The sequence below is a fragment of the Penicillium hispanicum genome, assembly GCF_028827665.1.
Source record: "Penicillium hispanicum strain IBT 35686 chromosome Unknown utg000003l_segment0_segment0, whole genome shotgun sequence".
Lineage (NCBI taxonomy): Eukaryota > Fungi > Ascomycota > Eurotiomycetes > Eurotiales > Aspergillaceae > Penicillium > Penicillium hispanicum.
This window is the reverse complement of record NW_026623195.1, coordinates 1,732,062-1,758,261: the sequence shown is the minus strand read 5'-3', so window position 1 is coordinate 1,758,261 and position 26,200 is coordinate 1,732,062. Positions and strand designations below refer to the sequence as shown.

General features: G+C 51.7%; 9 protein-coding genes across 9 annotated transcripts; 5 read left to right on the top strand and 4 right to left on the bottom strand.

Annotated features, from left to right (window-relative positions):
• Window positions 1–235: 235 nt before the first annotated feature.
• On the top strand, window positions 236–2,700 carry N7459_003083 (mismatch repair ATPase MLH1; the record flags this gene model as incomplete). The annotated part of the gene is made up of 4 exons (XM_056942267.1): window positions 236–337; window positions 410–589; window positions 664–924; window positions 982–2,700. 4 exons carry the CDS (start codon window positions 236–238, stop codon window positions 2,698–2,700), a joined length of 2,262 nt encoding a protein of 753 aa, XP_056802150.1.
• A 752-nt stretch (window positions 2,701–3,452) lies between these two features.
• pps1 (tyrosine/serine/threonine protein phosphatase PPS1) lies at window positions 3,453–5,765 on the bottom strand (the record flags this gene model as incomplete). Its single annotated transcript, XM_056942266.1, has 6 exons — window positions 3,453–3,579; window positions 3,637–3,693; window positions 3,748–3,868; window positions 3,920–4,816; window positions 4,870–4,956; window positions 5,012–5,765. The coding sequence occupies 6 exons, from the start codon at window positions 5,763–5,765 to the stop codon at window positions 3,453–3,455; spliced, it is 2,043 nt and encodes a 680-aa protein (XP_056802149.1).
• A 2,497-nt stretch (window positions 5,766–8,262) lies between these two features.
• On the bottom strand, window positions 8,263–11,764 carry N7459_003081 (tRNA methyltransferase PPM2; the record flags this gene model as incomplete). The annotated part of the gene is made up of 6 exons (XM_056942265.1): window positions 8,263–8,724; window positions 8,832–9,122; window positions 9,190–10,907; window positions 10,982–11,355; window positions 11,412–11,632; window positions 11,693–11,764. 6 exons carry the CDS (start codon window positions 11,762–11,764, stop codon window positions 8,263–8,265), a joined length of 3,138 nt encoding a protein of 1,045 aa, XP_056802148.1.
• Window positions 11,765–12,086: 322 nt separating this feature from the next.
• On the top strand, window positions 12,087–13,613 carry N7459_003080 (phosphoinositide binding protein ATG18; the record flags this gene model as incomplete). The annotated part of the gene is made up of 5 exons (XM_056942264.1): window positions 12,087–12,138; window positions 12,199–12,353; window positions 12,435–12,594; window positions 12,649–13,516; window positions 13,571–13,613. The coding sequence occupies 5 exons, from the start codon at window positions 12,087–12,089 to the stop codon at window positions 13,611–13,613; spliced, it is 1,278 nt and encodes a 425-aa protein (XP_056802147.1).
• Window positions 13,614–14,611: 998 nt separating this feature from the next.
• N7459_003079 (tRNA(Phe) (4-demethylwyosine(37)-C(7)) aminocarboxypropyltransferase) lies at window positions 14,612–15,964 on the top strand (the record flags this gene model as incomplete). Its single annotated transcript, XM_056942263.1, has 1 exon — window positions 14,612–15,964. One exon carries the CDS (start codon window positions 14,612–14,614, stop codon window positions 15,962–15,964), a length of 1,353 nt encoding a protein of 450 aa, XP_056802146.1.
• A 266-nt stretch (window positions 15,965–16,230) lies between these two features.
• On the bottom strand, window positions 16,231–16,906 carry N7459_003078 (nucleobindin SSP120; the record flags this gene model as incomplete). Its single annotated transcript, XM_056942262.1, has 2 exons — window positions 16,231–16,715; window positions 16,780–16,906. 2 exons carry the CDS (start codon window positions 16,904–16,906, stop codon window positions 16,231–16,233), a joined length of 612 nt encoding a protein of 203 aa, XP_056802145.1.
• Window positions 16,907–17,158: 252 nt separating this feature from the next.
• Window positions 17,159–19,369, top strand: N7459_003077 (uncharacterized protein; the record flags this gene model as incomplete). Its single annotated transcript, XM_056942261.1, has 1 exon — window positions 17,159–19,369. The coding sequence occupies one exon, from the start codon at window positions 17,159–17,161 to the stop codon at window positions 19,367–19,369; it is 2,211 nt and encodes a 736-aa protein (XP_056802144.1).
• Window positions 19,370–20,003: 634 nt separating this feature from the next.
• N7459_003076 (DEAH-box ATP-dependent RNA helicase PRP43) lies at window positions 20,004–22,395 on the bottom strand (the record flags this gene model as incomplete). The annotated part of the gene is made up of 3 exons (XM_056942260.1): window positions 20,004–20,126; window positions 20,189–22,055; window positions 22,112–22,395. 3 exons carry the CDS (start codon window positions 22,393–22,395, stop codon window positions 20,004–20,006), a joined length of 2,274 nt encoding a protein of 757 aa, XP_056802143.1.
• A 353-nt stretch (window positions 22,396–22,748) lies between these two features.
• Window positions 22,749–25,547, top strand: N7459_003075 (protein arginine N-methyltransferase; the record flags this gene model as incomplete). The annotated part of the gene is made up of 4 exons (XM_056942259.1): window positions 22,749–22,880; window positions 22,919–23,543; window positions 23,611–25,154; window positions 25,239–25,547. 4 exons carry the CDS (start codon window positions 22,749–22,751, stop codon window positions 25,545–25,547), a joined length of 2,610 nt encoding a protein of 869 aa, XP_056802142.1.
• Between the last annotated feature and the right edge of the window lie 653 nt (window positions 25,548–26,200).

The window sequence follows — 26,200 nt, the reverse complement described above, 5'->3', positions numbered from 1 at the left end:
CGAGCCCTAGACGAGCTGTATAGCCGGAAAATGGCATTGAGGATGACGCAATGGATAGGAGGCAAAGCCACCCCCGATGCGGTCGAAGTGAATCCTAGGAGCGAAGGGAGACGCCGGGTTGGAGAGTCTAAACAAGTGATATCAGGCGGGCTGTTATCGCCTTATCGCAAAGTCGGCCTCCGCGTTTCTTCTCCACTTCACGAAGCCAACGCGTGCCAGATCGCCCGTGGACATCATGGAAGGTGCAATGGATGTCGATTCGCCCGATCAGCGTGGCACTAAGCGTCTCACGGAGGAAACAGAGGTTTCCGGTCCTTCCAAGCCCAAGAGAATCAAGGTACAAACTGCTCGCTTCCCATTTAAATCATCAAAGTATCAACGCCTAGGACTATCGCGCTAACCCACACAGGCGCTGGATCCCGATGTCGTCAATAAGATTGCTGCTGGGGAGATCATCGTGGCTCCAATGCACGCGCTTAAGGAATTGATCGAAAACGCTGTCGATGCAGGTTCCACATCGATCGAGGTTCTCATCAAGGACGGGGGATTGAAGCTGCTCCAGATAACGGACAACGGCCATGGCATTGATGTGAGTTTCTTTCCTGTTCAGGATATCTTCGGCATGCTTAGCTGCGGCATTTTGCTAACATCCCTTAGCGTGAGGATCTCCCTATTTTGTGTGAAAGATTCACCACATCCAAACTTAAGGAGTTTGAAGATCTCTCTTCAATTGGGACATACGGTTTCCGTGGCGAAGCATTAGCGAGTATCAGCCATATCGCTCATCTCACAGTCACAACAAAAACAGCAGGATCCAGCTGCGCTTGGCGAGCACATTACGGCGATGGCAAGCTGGTCCCTGCGAAGCCGGGACAGAACGCCGCCCCGAAGGCGACGGCCGGCCGTGGTGGGACGCAAATTACAGTATGCGTCTTATCTTTGGTCTGTCATCATGGATATGTTTTCTAATTTCATTACCAGGTCGAAGATCTGTTTTATAACGTACCAACTCGCCGCCGTGCCTTTCGCTCCGCAAGTGAGGAGTACGCCAAGATTCTGGATGTAGTTGGTCGATATGCAGTCCATTGCTCTGGAGTTGCCTTCTCTTGCCGCAAGCACGGTGATTCTGGAGTGAGTATATCAACCCCATCCAGTGCAAATACTGTCGACCGCATCCGCCAGATACATGGGAGTGCGGTTGCAAATGAGCTGGTTGAGTTTAAGGTTGAAGATAACAAGCTTGGTTTCCGTGCCTCTGGGCTGGCGACTAATGCGAATTACCACGTGAAGAAGACATGCATTCTACTTTTTATCAATCACCGTGCTGTGGAATCAACAGCGATCAAGCGCGCAGTGGAGCAGACCTATTCCGCGTTTCTGCCTAAGGGTGGACATCCGTTCCTTTATCTCGACCTGGAAATTGAGCCTCATCGTGTCGACGTCAACGTTCATCCCACTAAACGGGAGGTGAACTTCCTGAACGAAGATGAGATTATCGAGATGATCTGCAGCGAGATCAGATCCAAGCTTACACAGGTTGACTCAAGCCGTACATTTCTGACGCAGACTCTACTACCTGGTATGCAAACTATCGAAACGATCCAACCAGATCAAGTTGGCGTACCCAGTGAGAGTAGAGCAGCTGGTAAAGCCACAGTCACGCCAAAGACACCTGCAACATCGAAAAGGCCATATGAAAACAATCTTGTTCGCACAGACTCCAAGGTTCGGAAAATCACATCTATGCTTGCTCCAACCCTAGTCTCATCTCCTTCTCATCCCGATCCGTCGATCGACCCAGGCCATCCCTCGCCTTCTATACTAGATGACGGACTTCAATACGAGACCACAGACCGACAGCCCCTCCGCATCGCTCTGACATCAATCAAAGTCTTGCGCAGCACTGTCCGTTCTGGGATGCATAATACGTTAACGGAGATGTTCGCTTCGCATACATACGTGGGACTCGTTGATGAGCGAAGACGTCTTGCCGCTATCCAATCCGGTGTGAAACTCTACCTGATTGACTATGGCCTCGCATGCAATGAGTTTTTTTATCAGGTTGGGCTGACAGATTTTGGGAATTTCGGCATCATTCGACTGGACCCTCCGCCCAAGCTGGTAGATTTACTGAGCATTGCCGCCGAGGCAGAGCAACAAGAACATATCGATGACGAGGATGCGGAGAATATCTTCGCCGCTGCCGCAGAGACAGTGTCAGGGACCCTCATCGAGCGTCGTGAAATGCTGGATGAATATTTCTCCATGAAGATCAGCGAGGAAGGACATCTCCTCACAATTCCATTGCTGCTCAAAGGGTATATCCCCTCTTTGGCGAAGCTACCACGGTTTCTCCTCCGGCTCGGTCCTTACGTGGACTGGACGAGCGAAGAAGAATGCTTTCGAACGTTTCTCCGCGAACTTGCGGCTTTTTATACCCCGGAGCAGCTTCCCGTGTCTCAGTTCTCCAAAGAAACTTCAGGCGATGAAGGATCGGGTGAGAACACCAATCCAAGCGCTACAGGCACTGAAGACGAAGACCCATTTATTGTGGATCGCCGTGCTCAAATGGCTCGAATGCTAGAGTACGCTATCTTTCCGGCCTTCCGAGCCAGACTTGTTGCCACATCACGCATGCTACGGGGTGTTGTAGAGGTTGCAGATCTGAAGGGGCTTTACAGAGTATTTGAAAGATGCTGAAGAAGTATCACGCAAGGGGAAGGACATCAAGACATAGATTAAACAGGGAAGTTCTCGTGGTTGGCTCAATGATAAGAAGTGAAATCTGAGACCCGGCTTTTGACCGCGCCATGTTCCATGGTCAACAACACATGTATCAATATTTCAGTACAAGACAAGAAAAAAAAAATTCCTCAGACCATAGTTATTAAGGGGCAAGAGACGGGAATTACTGCCGAATTCCATTTGGCCCTGGAAAGCACCGTCATGGTTATGGATGATTGCCCGATTCATAACCAGAGCGAAATGAAGAGACACGAGAAGCACCCAAACTAATACCGGGCCACAATGGAAAGAAGATACACTGAAAAGCACATGATGAATCGGTGTTTGGTCCCGCAGAAGAAGAGCTGATAAATGGAGGTAATGGGGTAATGTGGCAAAAGAGACAAAATGATGATCCTATGAGGGGGGAAACGAAGATAATCATATGGGAGCATCAAGGAAAGCATTGCATCATCAAGTTGCTAGCTGAACCATTTCGAATCATGAGGTTCCTGTAACACCAAGCGCCAAACATTCGAAATAGAAAAAAATGAAAGAAATCAACCTGAAGTCGTTCCGTGGTCGTAGAAGTCGTGCGTCAAATCATTCAACGTGAATATTGCGTAGTCCGCAAATTCTTCCTGGAAAATGGCAAGATGAGAAAGGCAGCGAATTTGAGGTCGTACTGAACCTCCTGTTGGACCAGGGTTGAGGCGCCGGCGCCACTTTCAGGATCTGGAATAGGGTTTGTTGAGCAACGCAATCTCTCGAGAGACAGTTGCCCATTCTAACTCGCGCTTAATGGAATTTGCGCGTTTCTGTGTCTGATATTCTTCCCATTGCAACAATTCGTAACTGCAATGCAATGTCAGTTGTTTTGAAGGTATATCGAAGACAAGAAGGACCACTTACACAAAACGCAAATGAGGTTGGATAATCACATTCAGACGTCTGGCACGGACAAAACAGCTAAAATCAAATCAGTCTCTGTGGACAGCCTCACAACTGGGCTCGATAACATACTATGCACGAGGGAATGAAAGACCCTTGGCTGCCATGACCTCCGCAATGCAAATACTGGCGGATCGGGAAACACCAACGCGGCAGTGGACCAAAGTCGCAAAGTCTTCGTCCTTTCCTTGTCCTGTGACGCGATCAATAACACGACCACAACAAACAACGCGACTTCACTTACCAATGAACTTCATGCACCGACCATACTCCTGGCACAGAGGGTCGATGCCATTATCTTGGACGTTGTCAATAAACATCAGGTTATCTTGGCCCCATTTGGCGCGATCCTCGCTGGACCATGAAACTGGCTCGCCGATGCTCAACACCCGCCTAATCCCAAGCTCCCTCAACAACTCGGGATTGTTAGCGTGGTTGAGGTTGCCGAGGTACAAATATGGCAAGATACGACTTGGCAGAGAGCCGTCGATTTTCAAAAACCAGTTTGGGTCGCACATTTCCGACAGTTTAATGGATCGAGTCACCGGGCTTTCTTGCAGAAGACGCGGCTGAACGTGACTCAGGAACGCAACATCACTTGGATAGGCAAAAAAGTTTCGCTTCTTGTCACGATGCAGTCTAAGCCAAGCTTCGTGCGCTGGAACACCTTCCGCAAACATGAAATATGCCACTGCAAGTAGCGAGCTTTCGGTGTATCCATCCGCGCAGTGGATAAACACTCTACGAGGCTTCTTGTCGGCAGTGTTCATGGCGGTATCGCCTTCACAGTCAGGCTCATCTGTGGGCTCTTCAGGATTGGCAAGGTAGTAAATCCACCGAATGGTGGTGACGAGATCCTCAATCTCACGCGTGTTGCCCGAAGGAAGCACAATGGATCCAGATGATGGGAACTCCATGCGCTGAGGACCATCCTCAAGTTGTTTGTCAAGCTGAGTCAGGTACCGTGGACCGGGAATGCTCGCTAGGTCGCTGGCTTCGACCAAAAGATCATATGGATTTTCCTTGGGTTGCTTGCAGACTCCCGGTCTCAGCATGTAGTCTGGGGTTGGTCCAAGCCAGACATTGGCCGAGATCTCCGAAGCTCGGGACATGCTGCACATTTCAACACGTTCCCATTGAACTGATATGTCAATATTAGCATTGGTTATAGAGCCAAGGTTAATCACGACTTACAAAAGTCCATGACGTGGCCAGTGACCTGGCCCTTGGAGTCGACAGCCACGGAAAGAGGGCATTTCTGTTCGAAATGAGCAAAAGTACCTGCATGAATATTACATCAGCCAGAGTTCAATGCATCAAGATCCAAGGGACTGACTGGTGAGAATAAACGTGTTGTAGGCAGGCCGCTCCTGCAGGGGGTCGTGCTTCAGTCTCCACGCCTGCTGCGCCATTGCAAAGTCTTCTGCCAGTGCAAACAGTTCAGACTTGCTGGCTCCATCTTCTGCATAGACAACAATATCCGACAGGGCAGCAAGTTTGGCGGTCTGGATTTGGAAGTTGCGAACCGAGAAGCCCTCGGGCGGGTCAGCCACCAAGAAGCGCGACGATGGAGAGATGACTTCATTGGCACAGACCGCGCCTTTGATACGGGCCTTGCTGAGGTCGCCCCCCAGCTTTACCACCGTGATGCCTCGCCAACACTTTGGTGGCTTACGTTGAGCTCTTTTGCGGCAAGAAAAGAACCCCAGCTGCAGGTGGTTATCGGGGTGGAGCCCATGCAGCCACGGGAACATCTGGGAGGGATCAGGCAAGGCCTGTGATCCCTGATGATCAAGCGCTGTGGATAAGGTCTCTGCATCGATCGCATAGACTGTCGGCGACGGGGGGCGCGAAATGCGCACAAAGGCATCTGGTGGATAGAGTAGCGAGGAGGGCTGATCAATGGTGGTCAGAGGCACAGGCGACTCCGGCTGCGCAGACTCAGACGGAGAAGGCCCCGTGGGACACACGGGCAGATGCTTATTTGGGACAGGGCTCGACCGACGGTTGACAGTCAAAGCTGGCGCGACGGAGGGAGGAGGGGTTGGGTGGCGCAGTGTGTGCTGCTGTTGAACGACGACTGTCGCCATCGTGGAAGTCGGCGGGCCAAGCGGCGCAGGTTGAGCGATCGGAGATTTTCGGTCAGGGTTTCGAATCAGGTATGGGCAGCCAGGAAGACCAGGGAGTCACGATCACATCCTTCGCGGCCCAGGAAGTTCAGGGAGCGCTGGTGAGTGTCCTTTCAGTTGCGCCGTCTGGGGAGGGTTATCAGTCAATCCGGTGGATACCAAGGGTGAAGGAAGATCAAGTTGACCCACAGAGGGGAGGATGCGAAGGGGGAGGGCCCGTACCACTATCAAAGCCAACTATGCAGGCGATAAGGGGATCAAGGGGGGTGCAAAGGAATGAGAGAATACAATGAAGGGTGAAGGGGATGAGGTGTACAAGACAAGCAAGACTGGAGGAGAGCAGAGAAACACGAGTGGGAGTCGCAGGGTGTGAAGTAAGTCTAAAAAGGTGTGTGTGTAGGGAGGATGGGCATCCAACCCACTAAATTCCGGTCTGCGACGCCCTCTGATTTCCCGCTTATCAGCCCACTGGATTTGCTGCCTCCGTGGTCGCACACGCCTGGTCCTTTACCCTCCCCTTCCTCCTCTCATCGGCATCATCACTCATCACTCATCGTCACTGATCATCGTCGTCATCGCGTCCCGGGTCTGGTCCCATTCACAGCTCTCCCCGAGTCCCCACTGCGCTCCACCATGGCGGATCCACGATATCGTCCGCTGCTGCATCAGTATCGCGCCACAATAATCCCAAGTCCCCTCGTCTGAGATCCTTCTATGCCCCGCCCATCTTCTCCTCCTGCTCCCCGGATATTCCTGTCTTGTTCCCCACTCTTATGCCAGCGCTACGCGCCAGTCGCAGCCATCCACAGGGAGCACTTCCCCGGCACACCAATCGCCGGCGGGCCCCGTTACCGATGACGATGAGATTCTTATATGGCATTGCCCCTCTTTCTCGGCCCAGATTCCAGTCCACCCAACCCTCGTCTGTGCGTCCGGGGACCCTCGCAAGCCTCCACTTGGACTTTCGCCCATCAAATGGCCATGCACAATGCAGACAAAGGGCCCCCGCACCTTCGATCCACCCTCGGACAAAGCAGCTTTTCCTACTGGCAGTTGGCAGTTGGCACCGTTTCCAAGGAATCCCGGGAAAGCCAATTTATTCGCTTCTGCTCTGGCTGATAAGCCGGGCAGTTAGATATATTAATACTCTTACTACCTAGGTACATTCGGTGCCCTATTTCATTATTGATTCCAAGATATTCACAGATAGATTTCGCTAACCATATAGACGCATATATTAGGTCGCTACACGGTGAGATGTAGCTGTTGAGGAAGGGCATTGAGTACTTCTCCCTGATGTACCTGCGGCAAAAATTCCCGTGATATACACAGGACCCAGCCGTGCATTGGTACAGTATGGGCCCCATGTACATCTCCATATGCATGCACTGTATTATACAAGGTCCCACATACCTATTCCGACGTTATGAGCCAACTGCCATCTCGAATTGTGTATTGCTTAGCTCATCATCAAGGCTGGACAGTGCCCAATCATCATTATCGGTATCAGTCTCCTCCTAGGTAGGAGCGTCCAAGGTGATGCTAAACATGAGATCATGGAGTGGTTCAACCTCCTTTTCAATCTCTCTGTTCTGCCGCGCTTATCTGGAGAGGATGCTTCCAGCCATGAGGCGATCATTTGCTGACCCCTTGTCGAGGCTTTTCTTTTCGTATACAGTGTCAACTTCAGATGGTGACAAATATGCTCTTTTGAATGGTTGTCGGGCAAGGTCGGGCTCCTTATGTATTGGGGGGGTTGGCTCTTTCTTGCAAGATTGTACCATGGTACCTCTAGCTCACCAAGATACTAGTGGGTTTGATGATGATATTGACTTCATTTGCCCGATGTAGGTGCTTGGTTTTCACGTTGCGCTATACGGGAGTGGTGCAATACCGGCCTGCACCGTAGGCTCAGCGGCTAGCTATCCTGGAACGAAAGTAACTATTCCCTCCCCTTCTAGTTATACGTGTAGTCCAACAGCTATCGTCCTCTATCCCTACCATAATATACTAACAGTAAATAGCCTTATCTGCTGGGCGGTTCCGCCACCTAGGTCACGGGTCGTTATAAGGTGCCGAAGGGTATTGTGAGAGAAGGGAATCGAGCCATCGCCTACCGAAGAGGAATAGTGATGATTATATGCCCAAGCATTATAACGCACTAAATTCCCACTTCAATGGGCTGTCTGGTGATGCTCTACCACTGCACCACCCGCTCCCAAGATACTGGTGGGTTATACCTGCCCGCTGGCCAGGTACCTAACAGTCACTTTTCCAACCACCACGCCGGTGCCCAAAGCTCCACAGGTTCTGGGTGGCTGTCCTAGGTGACACGGCAGAGGGGAAGGGCTTATCTGGACGCAACCCCCTCGCGTAGCGCTTGACATCTCAACCGCACGACGGAGAAAAAAAGACTACATACGGTATTGATATAAATGCCATCTCTCGATCGCCCCGATCATTGGTCGGCTATCTCTTGCAGCTCCTGAGCTAGTCGTCGCAAGTAGAAGCGGGCCATGTTAGGCGGGACGCCGTCGAAAGACCGGGCGAGGCGCTGCAGGCCCTCTCGTGATGCCTCGTAGGCTTGCAGATCCCGGTTGCCATAGACATCGCGGCCGGCAGCGTATCCCTTGGTCAGGTTGCGGAAAAACACATTTACGGCCACACTTACATCGCTCGTTGCTGAGCACGCCGTGTGTAACCACAAGGGCGGAATAAATAGTATCTCGCCTGGCCGGAGGATCGCCTCATGTGGCGACGTGCCTGGAATAGATGCTGTCGCGTCCAGGCCAACGCGTTCGAAGATATCAATGGTGGAGCTCGACGCCCCGGCTGGGATGTGCAGGGCCTGCACGTCGTCAGGCGGAAACAAAACGAGCCGCCGTTCGCCTCGGATTTGGCACAGAACGTTGGCCATTACCTGTCGTTGTCAGAATCTCCATTTTGTTGTTGCCTGTTCTTCGGTTTCTACTGCCGTGATGGTGGCCCAGGTTGCGGCTTGTGGTAAAGGGTCAGGTTCGCACTCACATCGTAATGAAGCCACATCGTCACGGGTCCTGAGATCCGTAGCGGGGAACTATGTGCGTTGTCCGCGACAAGCGCCATGTAGTCCGGGAGCTTAAAGTCATCCTGTAAAGTCGGGAAATCCACTGCCAGACTGGCAGGAAGCTTGGACGGCTGCTCCGCCGAAATAGATCGGAGATACTGGCGGCCACCAGCATGAACTTCGTCCAGAAACGATCCGAAGGATTTGGTCACGTAGGAGAAGTTTTTCGACTGGAAGTTCATCTGCTCCGATTGGGCAGCGTGGACAACAACCTATGAGAAAAAGACACGTTTAGATTGTACGCATGGCACCGTTGTGTGATGCGGAGAGCTGCTGTACCTTGCGATCTTCACCGACGGCGCTGGTGAGGTAGTCCTTCGTCCAGAGCTGTGTGCAGGGCCCGATGTCCGACCCCTCAATAACGACGGGTTTGCCTCTGTCGACGATCTGCTGGAATTGCGTGGCCGATTCGATTCGGGTCCGGGGAATGGGAGCGGGTTCCTTGCTCTTTTCTCGTGCTGCGCCATCCAATTTGGTTGCAGTAGGTCGAGTGACATGCGGCGAAGAGTCTTCTCTCTTTCGCGTTACGACCTCCCACGTATTGTCGGTTGTCGAGTCCTTGGGCTTCAGCAGCCAAGCTCCTTCTGTCCAGAATGTGCCAGAAGGGAAGCACACCGCTCCTCCGCCGAATAGAAGCACCTGGTCGGTGTCTACTGTGCAGGCGACATGACCGGTAAGTAGTGGTCTGGGTCCAGCGAATGCATGCCCGAGACCGATTGCAGAGATTAGAGTCGTGCTGCTCGGCTTCGTCGTCTTCGTCGATTCCACCAGGGCCATCGAATCGATCAGGAGGATCTCTTTCTCAGCGGGAATCAATTGACGTGAGATGCCACCCGCAATGATCAGACCGTGTGAGGTTGTATTGACCGTCGCCCCAAATCGGCTGCAGTAAGGGTAAAGCTGCGGTGAAGCATCTCGTATGTGCTCAGTTATGTCAGACAGCTCCACGTGCAATTTTCCGTTGTGGTGGCGCGAGAGACTCCAGATCCAAAAGTCTTCGAGAACGGTTCCGTCACTCCCTATTCCTCCGAAGAGAACACCAGAGCTGTCTTTTTCATTGAATTTCCCAATGCTCGCCCCAAAGCGTGCCTCGGGAACTGGGCCTGTACTCTCGATTGATTGCCATTCTTGTTCATCATTCTCGTCCCAGAGCAACCAGCTAGCCAGAATGGCGTTGTCTTTGGTTTTGCCTCCGTACACAAGGATAGACCTTGACGAATTGTCGAGTAAGACATTGACAGCACTGTGTCGGGAGCGAGGCTCAGGCAAAGGATGAACCTGGCTCCAGGCATTATTCCGTCGTAGCCAGCAGTCCTCGAGTGGAGCGGCGGGTGATGTCCTACCACCAACCAGAAGACAGTCACCTTTGTCTCCATCTAGCGGGCTGATGGTGTGGCACATTCGAGCAGGGATATCACGAGGTGGGAATGAGGTACGAGGTTCAACAACGTCGTCTGCTCGAGCGTACAGATCTGTCGTGGCCAGTCGAGATTGCTCACCTTGACCGCCGTAATGACCCATAGAACCAGCACCGTCAGGAATGATGGCACCGTACCGCCGCCTTGCACGTTTGTCGGGGGGACAATGCGCCTGTAAGAGAAACTTGGCTGAGACGTTGGCTGCATCTTGTTCATTGGTCCTGTTTATGTCACCGATGGTTCCCCCATATACTGAGTTGTTTGATGCAATCAATAGAAAAAAGTGAGAGGCAGATAGGGCGAATTCCTCCCACTCATCAAACACCTCGTACGAGTCCAATCCTTTCCGGAGAGAACTGGGCACGAAATCAGTATCTGACCACAAATCCCACAAGCTTCTCGCTCGGGCTTCGGCCCAGCCAGCACGTTTGAAGCGCTGCTCTTGCTGCGCCAAGGTGGGAAACTCGTGGATGGCGTGTAAAGGCGTGCCGATCTTATTATAGTTCGTCATCATGGTGTTTGCAAATGGGTGTTTTAGTCCGTCGGGTGAGAGTTGCTCGAGCATACAGAACTGGACATCTAGATATTGTGACAACCATTTCGTCAGCCAACAGTCAAAGCGACATCAATCGGCCAGTCTTGGATCGACTTACCACTAGTCAAGGTGGAGGCCCAAATCAGGATCTCGTTGGCGGATTTGATGTCCATGTATGTCAAGGAAACCTCTGCAATGCACAGAACGGAGCATCCAGCAGAAGGTAGAACGCTGTTTCGCAGCACATCGTCCAATTTCTCGAGGTTCTTCAAATCACAGCCCACTGCGATATACCGAGGGCTACGAATCTGGATAGCATCCTGGTCTTCACCGGAATCTATATCCCCGAGGACCTCGGTGATCACCTCTGTCTGGCGGATGGCGTTCTTTTTATGAGCCATCAGTTTCTCGTAGTCGACATCGACGAATACGGTATTCCCACTACGCATCGACTTCTTTTCGCGGCTGAGGAGTATGAACGGCAGGGGATCACTACCACCATTTATCTCAGCATACGACCCCATCATAACGCACCAGCTACAACTCACTATCCACATCCGAGGTTCAGCACATATTTGGGTTTGTCCGCAGGTGCTTTCTCCATGAATTGTCGCACCGTCTCTTCCATGGTGTGCATTCGCAGCCAGTACACTCGATTATTCAGCGGCGACCGTCGCTGGGGCTTCTTGACAAAGTAGCGAAAGAAATGGGGTTCGGGGTAGTAGATCCGCTCGACACTTCGCTTGGACATAATACTGCTGCTGTTCGTCTAATGAAGTTGTCAGCCGCGGCCATCCCACAGAAACGAGTGAAGCAACACCACGCATACCCCCATGACCATATCAGCCTCCCTCTCGGCCTTGGATGCCATTGCCCTGGCAGGTCGCTGGGCGGGGGCCATGGTTGCGCTGGAGTGGAAGAATCGGCGCGACTATCGATAAGAAGTTCGCAGGCGGTGGGGAATCAAGGTGTGGCCCAAGCGCTTCGGCGACTCTCGCTTGCGACGACCAAGTTTCCTCCAGATCCTCGGAAATCGCTTCCTTCCTCTCCTCCGCCTCCTCGTCTTGTAGACCCGTGGGATCGTGGGGGGTGATAGGGACAAACCGGTTACGGGCGGACTCCTTGTTTCCTCAGCCCCCATCCTCGCGACCTTCTCCAAGCGGGGTTGTCCTCCGCGGCTCTTATCCACCTCGGCGCGGATTTCCACCTCCCACGTCTCCAAGATGGCGATGAACTTTGTGACCTTCAACCAAGACTACAGCTACCTGGCTGTTGGTAAGCTTCCTCTGGCCTCCATGTGTGCTTTACCAGAGAGTCTGGACTGACGTCAGTCAGCCACCGCCAAGGGATTCCGCATTTTCACAACGGACCCATTTGCCAAGAGCTATGAGACCAAAGAAGGCAATATCGCGGTGATTGAGATGCTCTTCTCGACCTCTCTAGTTGCCCTCATTTTATCTCCGCGACGGTTACAGATCACCAATACCAAGGTTTGTCGGAGCCTGTGCCAAGGCAACTACCCTGAGTAAGAAAGCCTTGAGATGGCCCGATCTAATAATGGCTTTGAATAGCGTCAATGCACAATATGTGAATTGACATTCCCAACTACCGTTCTGGCGGTAAAGTTGAATCGCAAGCGGCTGGTCATCGTGTTGGAGGATCAAATATATTTATATGACATCCAGACAATGAAGCTCTTGTCGACTATCGACACTTCGCCAAATCCACACGGTATTGTCTGATATCCCCTTGAGCTTGTATGAATTAGCTGATGAAGTCTTCCAGCTATCTGCGCCTTGGCACCTTCGTCGGATAACTGCTACATGGCGTATCCTCTGCCGCAAAAGGCCCCTGCAGCAGTGAAGCAACCAGCGCATGCTCCGCCAGGGACGTCTCATGTATCACCTACAAGTGGTGAAGTGCTCGTCTTCGATGTCTCAAAATTGGAGGCAATCAACGTCATCGAAGCTCACCGCTCCCCATTGGCGTGCATCACGCTCAATAGCGATGGGACTCTGCTTGCAACCGCGTCCGATAAAGGAACTATCATCCGGGTCTTCTCAGTCCCCCATGGCCACAAACTGTACCAGTTCCGGCGTGGCTCCATGCCTTCCCGAATCTATAGCATGTCTTTCAACACAACTTCTACCCTACTCTGTGTCTCCTCATCCACAGACACCATTCACCTCTTCAAGCTGAGCCACCAAGGTCCCTCTTCCGATGGTTCTTCTTCGCACTCCCCAATCAGTCGCGACCAGAGTCTCAGCGCGAGTCCCTTCGGGAATATCAACGATGAAGATGAGATGGGTGAACCTGGGTCAGAATTGGCATCCAGGAAGCACAACGGTACACTGATGGGAATGCTTCGCCGGACCTCCCAAAATGTCGGAGGAGCTGTCGCTGCTAGAATGGGTGGGTACCTCCCCAAGGGAGTCAGTGAGATGTGGGAGCCTGCCCGAGACTTTGCATGGATCAAGCTACCACGATCCAATCAAGGTCCAGGTGGAACTGGAAATACAGGTCCACTGCGGAGTGTGGTTGCTATGAGTAGCAATTCGCCCCAGGTGATGGTCGTGACCAGCGATGGGAACTTCTACGTCTTCAGCATCGACCTGTCAAAGGGTGGAGAAGGAACTCTGACGAAGCAATATTCGTGAGTCGGGCCCATTTCGTTTCTCTTCAATTCTGTCCTTGCTAACCAATTCAGGGTGGTCGACTCAAATGATAAGATGGGTGGGATGGATTACTGAAAATCAGAGCTTTCCCCCTGCCCTTTGACGGGTCAATGCTGAAGACGTAGACCTCCCCATCGCACTATAGCGGTCCTCTCCATCTCATACTGAGCATCTTTCACATGGTATGCTATACGCCAGGATCCCTCTATCAAGCCCCGTTTATATGTGATTTGCGGAAACAAGTTCGGCCCTCTCTCAATGGCGCGGGTATCTGATCATTTAGACGCGCTGTTTTGTTTGCAAAGGAAACTTCATGTTTCTAGCACCTCCCATGAGTGGTGGAAATTCGTGGATACCTCATTCTCTCCTCATATTGCGGCCAATATTCCCCTCGTTTCAAGCGTGAGCGTTGTTTTCATTGTCTGTTTCGGCGTCAACAGTGCTGTGTGACTTTGATCTCCCATTATGTCGTTCTGGCCTTTGGCGGGGTTGCGTCTTTTGCGGCTGGTTGCCCTCGATATCCATTACTCCATACTTGGAATGCAACAGGAATTTCTTTGACTTCAGGTATTTCATAGGCCTTTTTTTTTCTCAGGCCATGCTAAGATTAAGTGGGCCCATCGTTGAGAGGAAGGACAAGACGTTCAGGCTGTGAATCCTCAGTTCATCAGATTGCTGCAGTGTCTTTCCAAATCCAGTAGGCGACAGTTCCGAACACGTCCTGTTGTCTATCGTCTTTCTATTAAGATACATGTATTCCGTATGCAGTATATGATCTTTCATATTATACAGGGATGGACAATGTAGAGCATGGTCACGTGACGATGACGAGTGGGACAATTTGCGATCGTGCGATGGCCTCTCCAGATTGTTCAACCACCAATTGATGTCACACCTCGAACCCGACATCGTCCCGGATTTCAAGACCATGAATATGTCAGACATGCATACATAGCATTCGACAGATTGGAAATCTGGTTAGTTTTGAAGCTCACCAGGTGACTGAAGACCAACTAACTACTTAGGTGAATCTATATAATGCCCATTTTGTGGTCGACGAAAATTCACTTGACATGCCTAAGGCATACATAGATATGAGTCCAGCGCCTCAGTTGCAAGGACCCAACCGGGATGACCAAGACGACAAATCACAGAGAACTTCCCAATACCAGAGGCGACGACCTCTGAAGAATATCAATAGATTGCAAGCCGGAATCCAGGAATTCTTGGGCAATGCATCATCACAATCGCTTTTACTTGAACTCAACATACCCAATGAAGAAATCCAGTCTGCCCTTCCGAAACGGTTCATGGTTTACGAACCACTTCTACTGCTGCCTGCAAATGCATTCCAGACACCTCCCGCGTGGGGTGCATTCTATGCAGCTTTAACAACAGACCAGCGAGGGGCACTATATGCCTCAATAGCAGAGGCCTGTAGGTGCTTGGGAGTAACGCATATCGCTATCAATGCGCCGATCGCTTTGACCAATGCGCAAGGCCAGGAGAACCGGATGCGTAGTCCCGTTGGCCTAATCCCACTATACGGTGACTTTGGTGCTCCAAGCTCAGCTTCCGCCATTGGCAGCGAGGACGCGCAACCCAGTCCAGCAGACTTTGCACATGCGTTCTGGGTGCGCACCATTCAGAATCATGGCATTGTGCAAGTCTGGGCCCCGTTCTACACAATGTTCTCGCGCGGCAATGTCAAAGAGAAAGCGCGGATCCTAGGGCTGGGACCCTCGGAGAGGTCATTCGCAGGCCTTGATGATCATACCCTCGGGCAGAAAGTTTCGGAGATCAGTGTTGTTGACATGTACGCCGGCATCGGCTATTTTGTCTTTTCGTACCTCAGGCGCGGCGTCAAGCGCGTATGGGGCTGGGAGTTGAACGGCTGGTCAGTAGAGGGCCTTCGCCGTGGATGTGAAGCAAATGGATGGCAATGCAAGGTTCTCCATGTCCAAGAAAGTGGGCAACCGGTTGCTTTGATTGAAGCGTTCGTGGAGTGTCTCACAGAAGCGGACCGAGTTGTTATTTTTCAAGGAGACAACAGATTGGCCGCTGAAGTGATGGCTAAAGTCCGACAGCTTATGGAGACACGAGGAACGTGGAGTCCTGTTCGCCATGTCAACCTGGGTCTCTTGCCCTCGTCACAGCCATCGTGGGATAATGCATGCAGAGTTCTCGACCTCCATCAAGGCGGCTGGCTTCATGTCCATGAGAATGTGGATATGCGGGATATCAAGCAGAAGAAAGACGGGATTTTGAAGGAACTGGCCAAACTCCGATCCATCGTCCATGAGGAACATGCTATCCTGAACGACCCAACCGTGAGGTGTGGCCTTGTCGAAAATGTAAAGACATATGCACCTGGCGTCATGCATTGTGTTTTTGATGTTCAAATATCAAGTTTCAAAACCAACTGATAAGACGACCGCATGCCCTTGAAGTCAAATATATATATGCCCCGGACGGGCTTTGACCCTTTCCCGGATTCCAGCCCGGAGAGACCAGAATATGGCAACAGAGACCTCTAGGCAGCCTGGGTGCTTTTAATTAGTGTAGTAGACGGCATACCAAAACTGCCTTGAATGTTTCACCTCCGGCCAAGAGACCCAACACCTTGCCAAAGACCAATATGTCGGTATTTATATACATGAACAAAATAATCTGAAAAGAATGGACAAGGCATCTACATGTTGCGACGGAACTTCAGAGGGATGTTGGCCTCGACAATCGACATCTGCTCGAGCTTTTCGAGCCTAATCTGAGCATCCTCCTCCTCGTCATGTCGTCGGAAGTGTTCAATGTCCTCGGGATGAGTCAATTCCTCCTCCGTGGTATCGTCTCCGTGATATTTCTCAAAATGATGGATCTCGTATTCGTACTCGATGTCGCCATGGTGTCCCGGTCCAAGGCCGAGGTCGGGTAACCGCGTGCCAGCAGCGACTGCCTGCAACCAGTCATCACGAGTAATAAATCCTTTGTCTTCGGGGTCGAAAAGGTCGAAGACTGTGCGGACAGCAGCTTGCTTGCGAGACTCGCTCACGGCGTCATTGGATTCGTCGTCGAGGCCATAGGTCTTGCGTACTTCATCAGAGGTCCATGCCCCAGATGAGTCGTAATCGTGGAGTGAGAAAAAGGAGGGCGCATCAAATCCTTCAATGTGATGTTCCTCTATATCGTGTGTGCGTGCGTTAGTTTCCACGCCCAGTCCGATTGGAGAGTTGAGACCACCTACCCATCATGTGCCTCGTAGCCCAGTCATCGGAAGGGGGTTGGTCGTTCGAATGCGATCCATGGGCGCTTGCAAGGCCACTGCTCACGGCGAGCACACCTGCAACAAAACAAATCAAACGCTGAACCATTGTAGCAAAGTAGAGATGACAGAAAGATGAAATGCGGAGAATAACGGCCAACCCCAAATCAATAGGAGAAGCAGACCGTCCTGGTTTGCATTGTTTGCAGCGGTAGATTTGCGTCCCCGGAATAATTTCACCACCTCATGTTATATCGCATCGCCCAGCTATCTCACGCAGACCTTCCTTGGAACTCCGCGCGCGTGGTCTTTTTAAGGCTCGCTACTCTGGTTGGCATCGCTGAAGAGCGATGTTCCGATAATGCACGCCTTGTGGTCCCGCGCTGCTTCGTCGCAGTTGACCTGCCACTGCGTCTCGCGTCTAAGCACAACCGCTAATGGTATCACTTCACGATCTGCGGCCGCGGCGAGCAAAAGACGACTTCGCATCGGCAATTCCGTCACCGCATTCTACACAAGTATTTTCGCTGCCGCCGCTCTAGCCGACGCGAGGGCGAAGACCCAACGCCGGCATGACTGGGAGGAGAAAATTGCAGCGGTCAAGGCGGAGGTGAATGAGTTGATGGATGAGGAGCAACGGATTATCGAGTCACTAAAATTACGGAGGAAACCACGGGCTCTGAGCGGATTCCTCCAGAAGAGGGGATTTGGTACCGTTCCAAACCTTTCTCTTGCGACATCCCCACGAGCCACACCGTATCAACCCACACGGTCCTTCTATACCGAACGCCGCTTGCTCAATGCCGCCACCACCAAAAGTCAAGATACTGAGCTGGAACAACATGAGATTGGTATTAGCACTGCCGAAGATGAAGGTGGTGAACTTCGCGCGGCTTTGCATGAACCAATTCCGGAGTGGGCCCTCAACGATCATGGACGTATCAAAGCCATTCAGAAACTCGCATTGAGACAATTTGCTATTCGAATTCTGTTGCGACCAATTATTGCCCACCGCTACTCCGGACTCCAGATGAATTACATGTCAGACGCCGATATCCCTGATATGAATACCGACCAACTTCTGAGACAGTTGAACGAAATTCGGAAGCGCATGAGGTCCTTGAAGCAAGATCCCAAAGCGCGTTTCAAAGATCTCATGAAAAATTATGCGGGCAGAGAAATTGAAACGCTACGGACAGAGGGCAACACGCTTGATAGAGAGCTCCAAGAGAACCTCGCAGCGTTCATGAGGCGAGATATGACATTGCAGGAAGTCCTTCTGCGGATATCTAGCAATCTTTTGAACTCACCCGACCCGGATCGTACTGGAGCGTTTAGGCAGATCCTCCTAGCTTTCATTACAACTCGCCAGAACGACCTCAACGAATTGCTTCTGCGAACATTATTGCCCAACTATTTCCATTTGAGCCCATCTCTGGTCGTCACCATTCTGTCGTTCTTCCGCAAGACCAAAAACCTCAAAGACTTCGACCTGTTCCTCCAAATGCTTGCGGGTAAAGGTTGGCCGGTAAATTTGGGAGTCGCCGAAAAATACCGGCGTGCAACCATCAATGGAGTGGAAGTGGTTGTCCCACCTTATGACAGCAACAACCCAGTCATCATCTCGGAGCTGGTAGCTTGTGCATTACGCTTTGATCAGCCAGATCGAGCCGATGCGTGGCTCCATGGAGGGCGTCGTGTCGGCTTCTTTGACAACTTCAGTACTTTGTCTCAATACATACGCTTCTACAGCATCAGACAGGATTGGGAGAAGGGTATCAGCGCATTAAAGAGAGCCACTACCTTCATACTTTCGTCGACAGATCACCCGCCCGAGATGGTTGAGCGTCTAATCGTGATCATGGCACACTTCTGTGATGCGTGTCGCAAACCAGACGTATCTGCGGAAATCATCTCGGCTGCCATGCACTGTGGATTTAATCCCGCTTTGCCAGCACGACAACTAGATGTGGCCCCAATCATTGATCACAAGTTTACCAGATGGACGCGCGCTGCCGAACAAGCCCCTGAAGAGAATATCGATCGTCCCGCGTGGCAGAAGTTCCTCGACTTCGGAGCCATTTTCGGAGAGCGGTTGAGCAAATTCGATGTTCCCTTGGATAGCACAAGAATGCAGCAACTCTCATACCTTGCAGCTCGACATGCACATGGCGCCTTGACGTCTGCTCTTGCCGACAATGTTTACCGAGCTGAAACCCTGCGATCTGACGAGGGTACGCACGAGAAAGGCTCCGGCCCTGGAGCTGTTGCCTCGGATAAAGATTCGCAAGCACAAAGCTCCTCCAATGAATTGAACAGCTTGAAAACTGAAGTGGCTGAACTTCGTGGGCTTGTTTCCGAGCTCCGCGGGATTTACATACGTGCCTCTTTCAAACCGAATACAGGCGAGTTTGAGATTTTCAGACCTAAAGGACCCGTTTCGCAATCTACCGCCGACACTTCATCCGAGTCGCCGTTATCCCCGACAGGTTCAATGAAGGTTGAATTTGAACGGACGCCAGATAACCATGAGCTCACATCGACTGCGGTCTCTGATGCCCCTGAAAGTTGAAGAGACATTGTACCACAATCGAGGAGAGCTAGACCACACTTTGTTCCGACTGCGAGCAGAAAGGTCTACCTTCAGGCTATCTCTTGATGATACGTAGCAAGTTCTCTTGTACACTACGATGCAACTGTACTATTTTAGATCCGGGATGCGATACCAATAAACGGGATGCTTGTTTGAAACTAGTGGTTTTGGTCATGTATATATAGCGAAATTTACCCTTTTGTCCTGATTGTTTTGGTACTTTACCGATGGTGATTTTATATAAACTCTGCTCAGCTGTCAAAGCGTGCGCATTTGCGTGGCTTCATGCCCTTGGCTCGCGTCATGACACGCTTAGTTAATTCTTCTGACTGGACTGAATACAAACGACTTGCGCATAGGTCGTGCGGTATTCCTAGAGCCTTGAGGGTCAACGTGGCGCGCTGTTTGGATGAAAACAACCTCGACTATCTAAGCATCGAGTAGCAGCATGACTCAATCAAAACCCGGAGAATTCAACTGACAGAATGGATTGGAATGATATGAGTTGTGAAAGAAAAAGAAAAGCGTGGAAAATGTTCTATTGAATGCTCGAGAAAGGTCATGACTCAGTCGGGAGAAGAGAATCTAGAAATCACGATAGTAGCAGGCCTATCTACCGACGCTTTTCGGCGCGCATCTTCTCTTTGCGAGAAAGTCGTTCAGAAGCGCGAAGGAGAGAAGCGCGGATATCACCCTTAGGGAAGGTGGAGATATCGTAGTATGTGGGGGCGATGTCCTGTTTCGAAAGTCAGTAATTGCGGAATATGACAGAGTGACCATCAAAAGGATAAGCCATACCAGGAGCCACTCGGGTTTGACTGCAGTCACAGTGCGAATATAGTTCTTTGTTGTGAGGACGAACTCGTTATACAGGATCCATTCCGCGTCGTGTGCCAATACGGTAGAGGGGTGCAGGAGAACATTCTGGTTGTCCTTGATGGTCAAGTAGACGCTCTTCCCTTGGGCTTCCTTCTTGGCGATTTGCATGAAGAAACCAGCGCAAAGGGCGCGACGGATGTTCTCATAGTACTTCTTGTCCTCAAAAGGAGTAGACACCATCTCAAGTTCCTCGCGCTCCATAATACGCAGGAGTTGCATGCGGACGTTGTCTGCAGACTGAAGAGACCGCAGTGATAAGAAGTGGTCGTGGCACCACTGCTTAGGGTTCGCTTGAGCTAAGTCACCCTTGAAAGCGTGGTAGACGTTTAGCAAGGTCAGGTGGTCGCCGTCTGGATGAGCGAAGAGGTTCTTCATTTCGTCAGCACGCTTACGCTGAGAAGCTGGACGCACAAACACCTGGGGAACGGAGAGTAAGGCAGTGATAGACAGAATCTCGTTGGAGCAGTAAAACTCTGGAGAGCTGATCAACATGACCGCCAGTGCGGGATCAAGAGGGAACTCTGATGCCAAACGGCCAAGTTGGGTGAGATTGCCATCGTCGTCCAAGCAGGCCAAATAATTTAGCTCCTCCAACGCTCTCATTAAGGTCTCAGGTGCAGGGGGATCCATTAGATCGAAGTGGACAAGATCGTCAATTCCCAGCTTCTTCAGCTCAAGGACGGTTGACGACAGATTGGACCGAAGAACCTCGGGGTAAGTCTGCTCAATCAACTCCTTCTTGAAAGCGTCTTCAGTGTAGAGACGGAAGCACTTTCCAGGGCGAGTACGACCAGCACGACCAGCTCGCTGTTGCGCAGATGCCTTGGAAATCGGGGAGACCAGGAGAGACTCGACACGGATACGGGGGTTGTAAATCTTCTGCTTAGAAAATCCAGGATCCACCACGTAGACAATTCCATCAATTGTCAAAGAAGTCTCCGCAATGTTGGTAGACACAATCACCTTCCTTCCGGGGCGGCCACCAGGTCGACGAGGCGGTGGCGGAGGATCGAAGATACGTTGCTGCATGTGGGGAGGCAGACTGCCGTACAACGGGTATACCTTGAGTGGGCCCGCATCGGCTTCCCTCACCATCTCATCTGCTTCCATCGAAATCTTGCGGGCAGCATCCTCGATCTCTTCCTCGCCGGTCAAGAAGACGAGAATGTCTCCTTCGTCTTCAGTAGCATGAATCTGCAGAACGGTCCTAATTGCAGCTTCAACGTAGTCTTGCTCCGGCTCGGGGGTATAGAAAATTTCGACAGGATGGGTTCGTCCAGGAACAGCCAAAAGAGGCGCATCCATGAAGTACCGCTGGAACTTTTGCGCATCTAGAGTGGCGGACATGATGATGATCTTCAAGTCCGGCCGACGCTGCACCACCTCTTTCAGAAGACCCATCAGGACATCGGTAGCCATGGTTCTCTCGTGAGCCTCGTCCAGCATGATCGTGCTGTAGCGCGACAAGCTGTGGTCGTTCATGGCCTCTCGCAGCAGCATACCATCGGTCATGTACTTCAAAATGGTCTTGGGACCCGTCATATCCTCGAAACGAATGCTGTAACCGACCTCCTCGCCAAGTTTGACATCCATCTCTGCTGCGACACGTTGGGCGACGGACATAGCGGCCACACGACGAGGCTGTGTACATGCGACCATTTTGCGCTGGGTTTGAGGGAGATCGTCAAATAGGACGAATTGGGGGATCTGAGTGGTCTTTCCGGAACCGGTTTCACCAACAAATACTAGAATTTGGGATTGCTGGTAAAGCTGTAGGAACTCATCACTAAATGGAAAAGATCAGTATACCGTCTCGCAGGGCGCAAAACTCGTGAGACTCACCGCTGCGCATGCACGGGCAGATCTCGCCGAGCCTTCAAGATCGAAACATATTTGCTGGAGAAAGGCTGACCACTGAAAGGGTTGATGTCGCCATCCTCGGCCTTCTTGGCCAGTGCAGCAGTCGTCTGGTGCCGCTTGAACTTGGCCAGGGCCGAATTGGTGCCCGCACCGTTGGTGCCCTCGTACATATGGGCCAGGTAAGGGTTTTCTTTGGGGTCTCCGGCATCCATCTTTTGACGCTTCGCCCGCGAGGGACCGTCCGAGTCTGTACGGCGATCAACCATGGTGTAGTGGTCGGAGTGGAGGGAGTTGGAGAGTGCAAAACTCAGCTGGCCGATAAAAAACTCGGATAGGAAGGTCGAGCGGCGATCGCCCCAGCTGCCTATCTGATCTCACCGCCTACGGTATTCTGCCGCTCCCCACAAAGGGATCAAGGGACGCGGTCGACTAACGCAGGGGTCAGGTTTGGGCGTGTTCTCTCTGGCCTTGCTTGTGTGTGTGTGTGTGCTGTAAGCATACCCGTGGTCACCTGCCACCCTGTGGCGTGATTCTGCGCGTCGTAAACCCTGCCTCTCTAGCCAAAGCTGAGCCTCTCAGACTTTGTTCACCCCACCACGCTGCCAAAGTCCCTGTCAACATGGACAGCTATAGCGCCTCTGAAGATGCGGCACCAAGTTTCTGCATCGGTCAGCATGAGACGAATCGCTCACTGAGTGTCACGCCTCAAGTGGTGCAGAGAGTCCATGAGAGCAATGTCGGTCCTTCCCTCGTGCGTCCACTTTTTCATGCTAATCTGAAAGCTTCTAGTATGATATGTTGACTGTGCCCATCACCACGCCGCATTTCCAATCGAGGGTGTTGGGACTGTTGTCTTCCTATATAGCGAATCTGCAATCACCAGCCTATGATCTCATTGGAACCATGGCAACTACGCAGAATACAAGGCCTTTGCGAATCCCTCCGCTATCAAAATTGGATTCTAATCTCACGCCTAATGAAGCTACCAGTCAGATCGTCGGTGTGACTAGCAGCTGGATTGATTTATGTTCACCTGATCCATTGATTGCGGACCTCTCCAGACAGGTTCTCATGCTGGAAGTGGCATACGCCGCTTTCTGTGGAATTGGATATCTTTTACTTCCTGGCCCAAAGCTGCACCACGGCAGTTTGCATTCGGCAGGGGTGGTATACTATGCACGAGCCATTCAGGATGCCTTGAATCTAGGCCCTTATATCCAATTTCATATCTGGCTGCGGATGGTTGATAACCCCGAATTAGAGGTTGATACCATGGGTGATCTAGCTCCGCTGGCTCGGGAGGAATACTTGCAGCCAGACCAAGGCTTCTCTCCTCAACTTGACCCCTTTGGGACATGGGACGCTTGGGACTTGATCCGGAAAACTTGTAAATATCATACAAGACTGTTCGTCGGTAAGGAGCCCCTTTTCCTATCTCCAATCGTATATTTACTTACGGAAGGGTTCGCTAATTGAACCAGGCCTCTCAATGCCAAAGCAGCTTCCATCTGTATCTGTGCAGTCACGCTGGCATTCAGAGCCTGTGCATTTGCTCACAATTGATGCATCATCCTTTCTGAAGAACCAGAAAGGATACCCAGTCTTGTCCAAAGCTCATCAAGCCTTGATAGCGAAGCTGATGCGTCTTCGCACTCCGCCATGGATCCTTCTTTGTAACGTGGGCCCTATCCCAGGGATTGAGAATGCGGACGACCCTGAGACGAACCAATCGCAGCTATCTGGGTCTGAGTACCCTAGCCTTTCGCAAGTTGCTGGAGCCAACAAGAAACATTATGATCCTACTCCCCATCTCTCCTATGTGCGAAATTTGCAGCAGCGGCAACCTCCGCGTACTCCTATCGAGAGATTTGGAGTGGGATATCAAGATTATCTGCAAGCCCCGCTCCAACCATTGACTGTCAACCTGGAGAGTATCACGTACGAGGTCTTCGAAAAGGACCCGATCAAGTACGAGTGGTACGAGCGAGCAATCGCCAAGGCCCTGAGAGACTGGGCCGACCAGAAGAAGCCAACGTCTCATCCTGACGGAAAAGTGATTCTCGCCGTCGTGGGTGCTGGCCGGGGCCCGCTGGTAACTCGTGCTCTCAAGGCAAGTGCGGAGGCCGGAGTAGAGATTGATTTATGGGCTGTCGAGAAGAACCAAAATGCGTTTGTTCTGTTGCAACGGCATAATGATACTATCTGGGATGGGAAGGTCACGTTGGTTCAATCAGACATGCGCAGCTGGAAAGGGCCTCGTGTGCGACGAGGTGCTACGCAGGACACGGAGAACCCGGAGCAGGTCGGTGAATCGCTGGGCATCGAAGATTCTTTGCTCTATACGCCCAAGAAGGGGGAAAATGACCCGGGCCGAGTCTCTGACTTTGCTGGCCCTCAGGCGTCTGAATTTGCGCACACCTACGTTGATATCGTGGTCTCAGAGCTGCTTGGATCATTTGCCGATAATGAGCTTTCTCCAGAATGTTTGGATGGCGTCAACGATCTCGTCAACCCCGTTCACGGCATCTCTATCCCAGCATCGTATTCCGCGCATTTTACCCCAATTTCCGCCCCCAAGCTACACTCAGATATCATGAACCAGACAGTTTCCAACCCTTCTGCTCCAGAGACGCCCTATGTGGTCATGCTGCACGCTATCGATTTCCTGTCCTCTACAGACCCCCCTGCAAGCAACCAGAACACCGCGAATCGCTCGTCGAGTGCCACTGTATCTACAGCTGTCACCGACTTCCCAACTCCCTTCGTGCAAACTGCATGGTCCTTCTCCCACCCGAATCGAAACATCCCGGCCCAGCCTCCCGCACAGTCTACCATTTCGAACTCGCACAATGTCCGTCAGACATGCCTAACGTTTCCTACTCAGAACAGGGGCGTATGTCACGGTCTGGGTGGGTATTTCGAGACGGTGCTTTACGGTGATATTGAGCTGTCCACAAACCCCGTAACAATGGAGGCTAAGAGCGCCAGCATGATCAGCTGGTTCCCTATCTACTTCCCCTTGAAGGTAAGATGATTCCGTGCCCTGATTCCTCTTCAGTAAGTGGAAGCACTTTATGAGAAATGATGCTAATACTACGTCCAATCTCAGACCCCACTCAATGTTCCCGATAACGGTGAAATCGTTGTTACTATGTACCGCCAGACCGATGACCGGAAGGTTTGGTATGAGTGGATGGTCGAGGTCTTCGCCCTCGAACGCATTTCTGCGTCCGTCACCAAACTCCCTACGCCGGCCATGAGTGGTGCTCGCTCAGTCTCGCCCAGTGTGGATAGCCTTAAGAACAAGGAGGCCAGCCAGAGACAAGCAGGTAATGGCGCTGGTCGAGCCGGCTACCGTCGAGTGCGAGTGGGCTTGAGTGAGATGCACTCAAGTATCAAGGATGGATGCTTGATGTGACGAGGTGGTTCGAAATGATGCAAGTCGACAGCAGGCCTGAATGGATGGTGTGACATGTTACCACTGGCTCTGGCGGAGCCGTCGTTTTTGCGCAACACCCCAAGATTTCCAGATGATATGGTTCTGCCATATAAGTGGCCACTAAAACTTAGGATAGGTACAATTCCGAAGGCATTGGGTGTGATTCCGAATCATAGTAGTATCTCGCGGGCCTCATAACATGATCCGCTCAGTAAATGACCCCAGGAGATTCCAGCATCAGACTAGCATCGTATGTTCCACAGAGTGGAAATCCCGCTGGCATCAGTGGAGGCAGCGATCTACTATGACTGGATTCCTGGGCTCGACTGATACACCTGTGCCGTGCAGCGCATGTGGACTGTATCGAGGGATCGGAGATTTTGCCCGAATGATCAGCAACGGAGACGAAGGAATCGAGGGAACCCGATTGTTCGCAAATGGTCGTCAGGCTCTAAATCGGACTGTCGTTGAACGAACAGAAGACGACCGAGGCGCCGATGGACCGAAATTCGGGCGCCGAGCGTCGGACCTCGGATCGGGTTACGATCTCAAAACTTGGGAGTTTTCCACAACCAGACCCGACAAGCGACATCCGACACACGATCGACAATGTCATGAACCGGAAGGCGAGG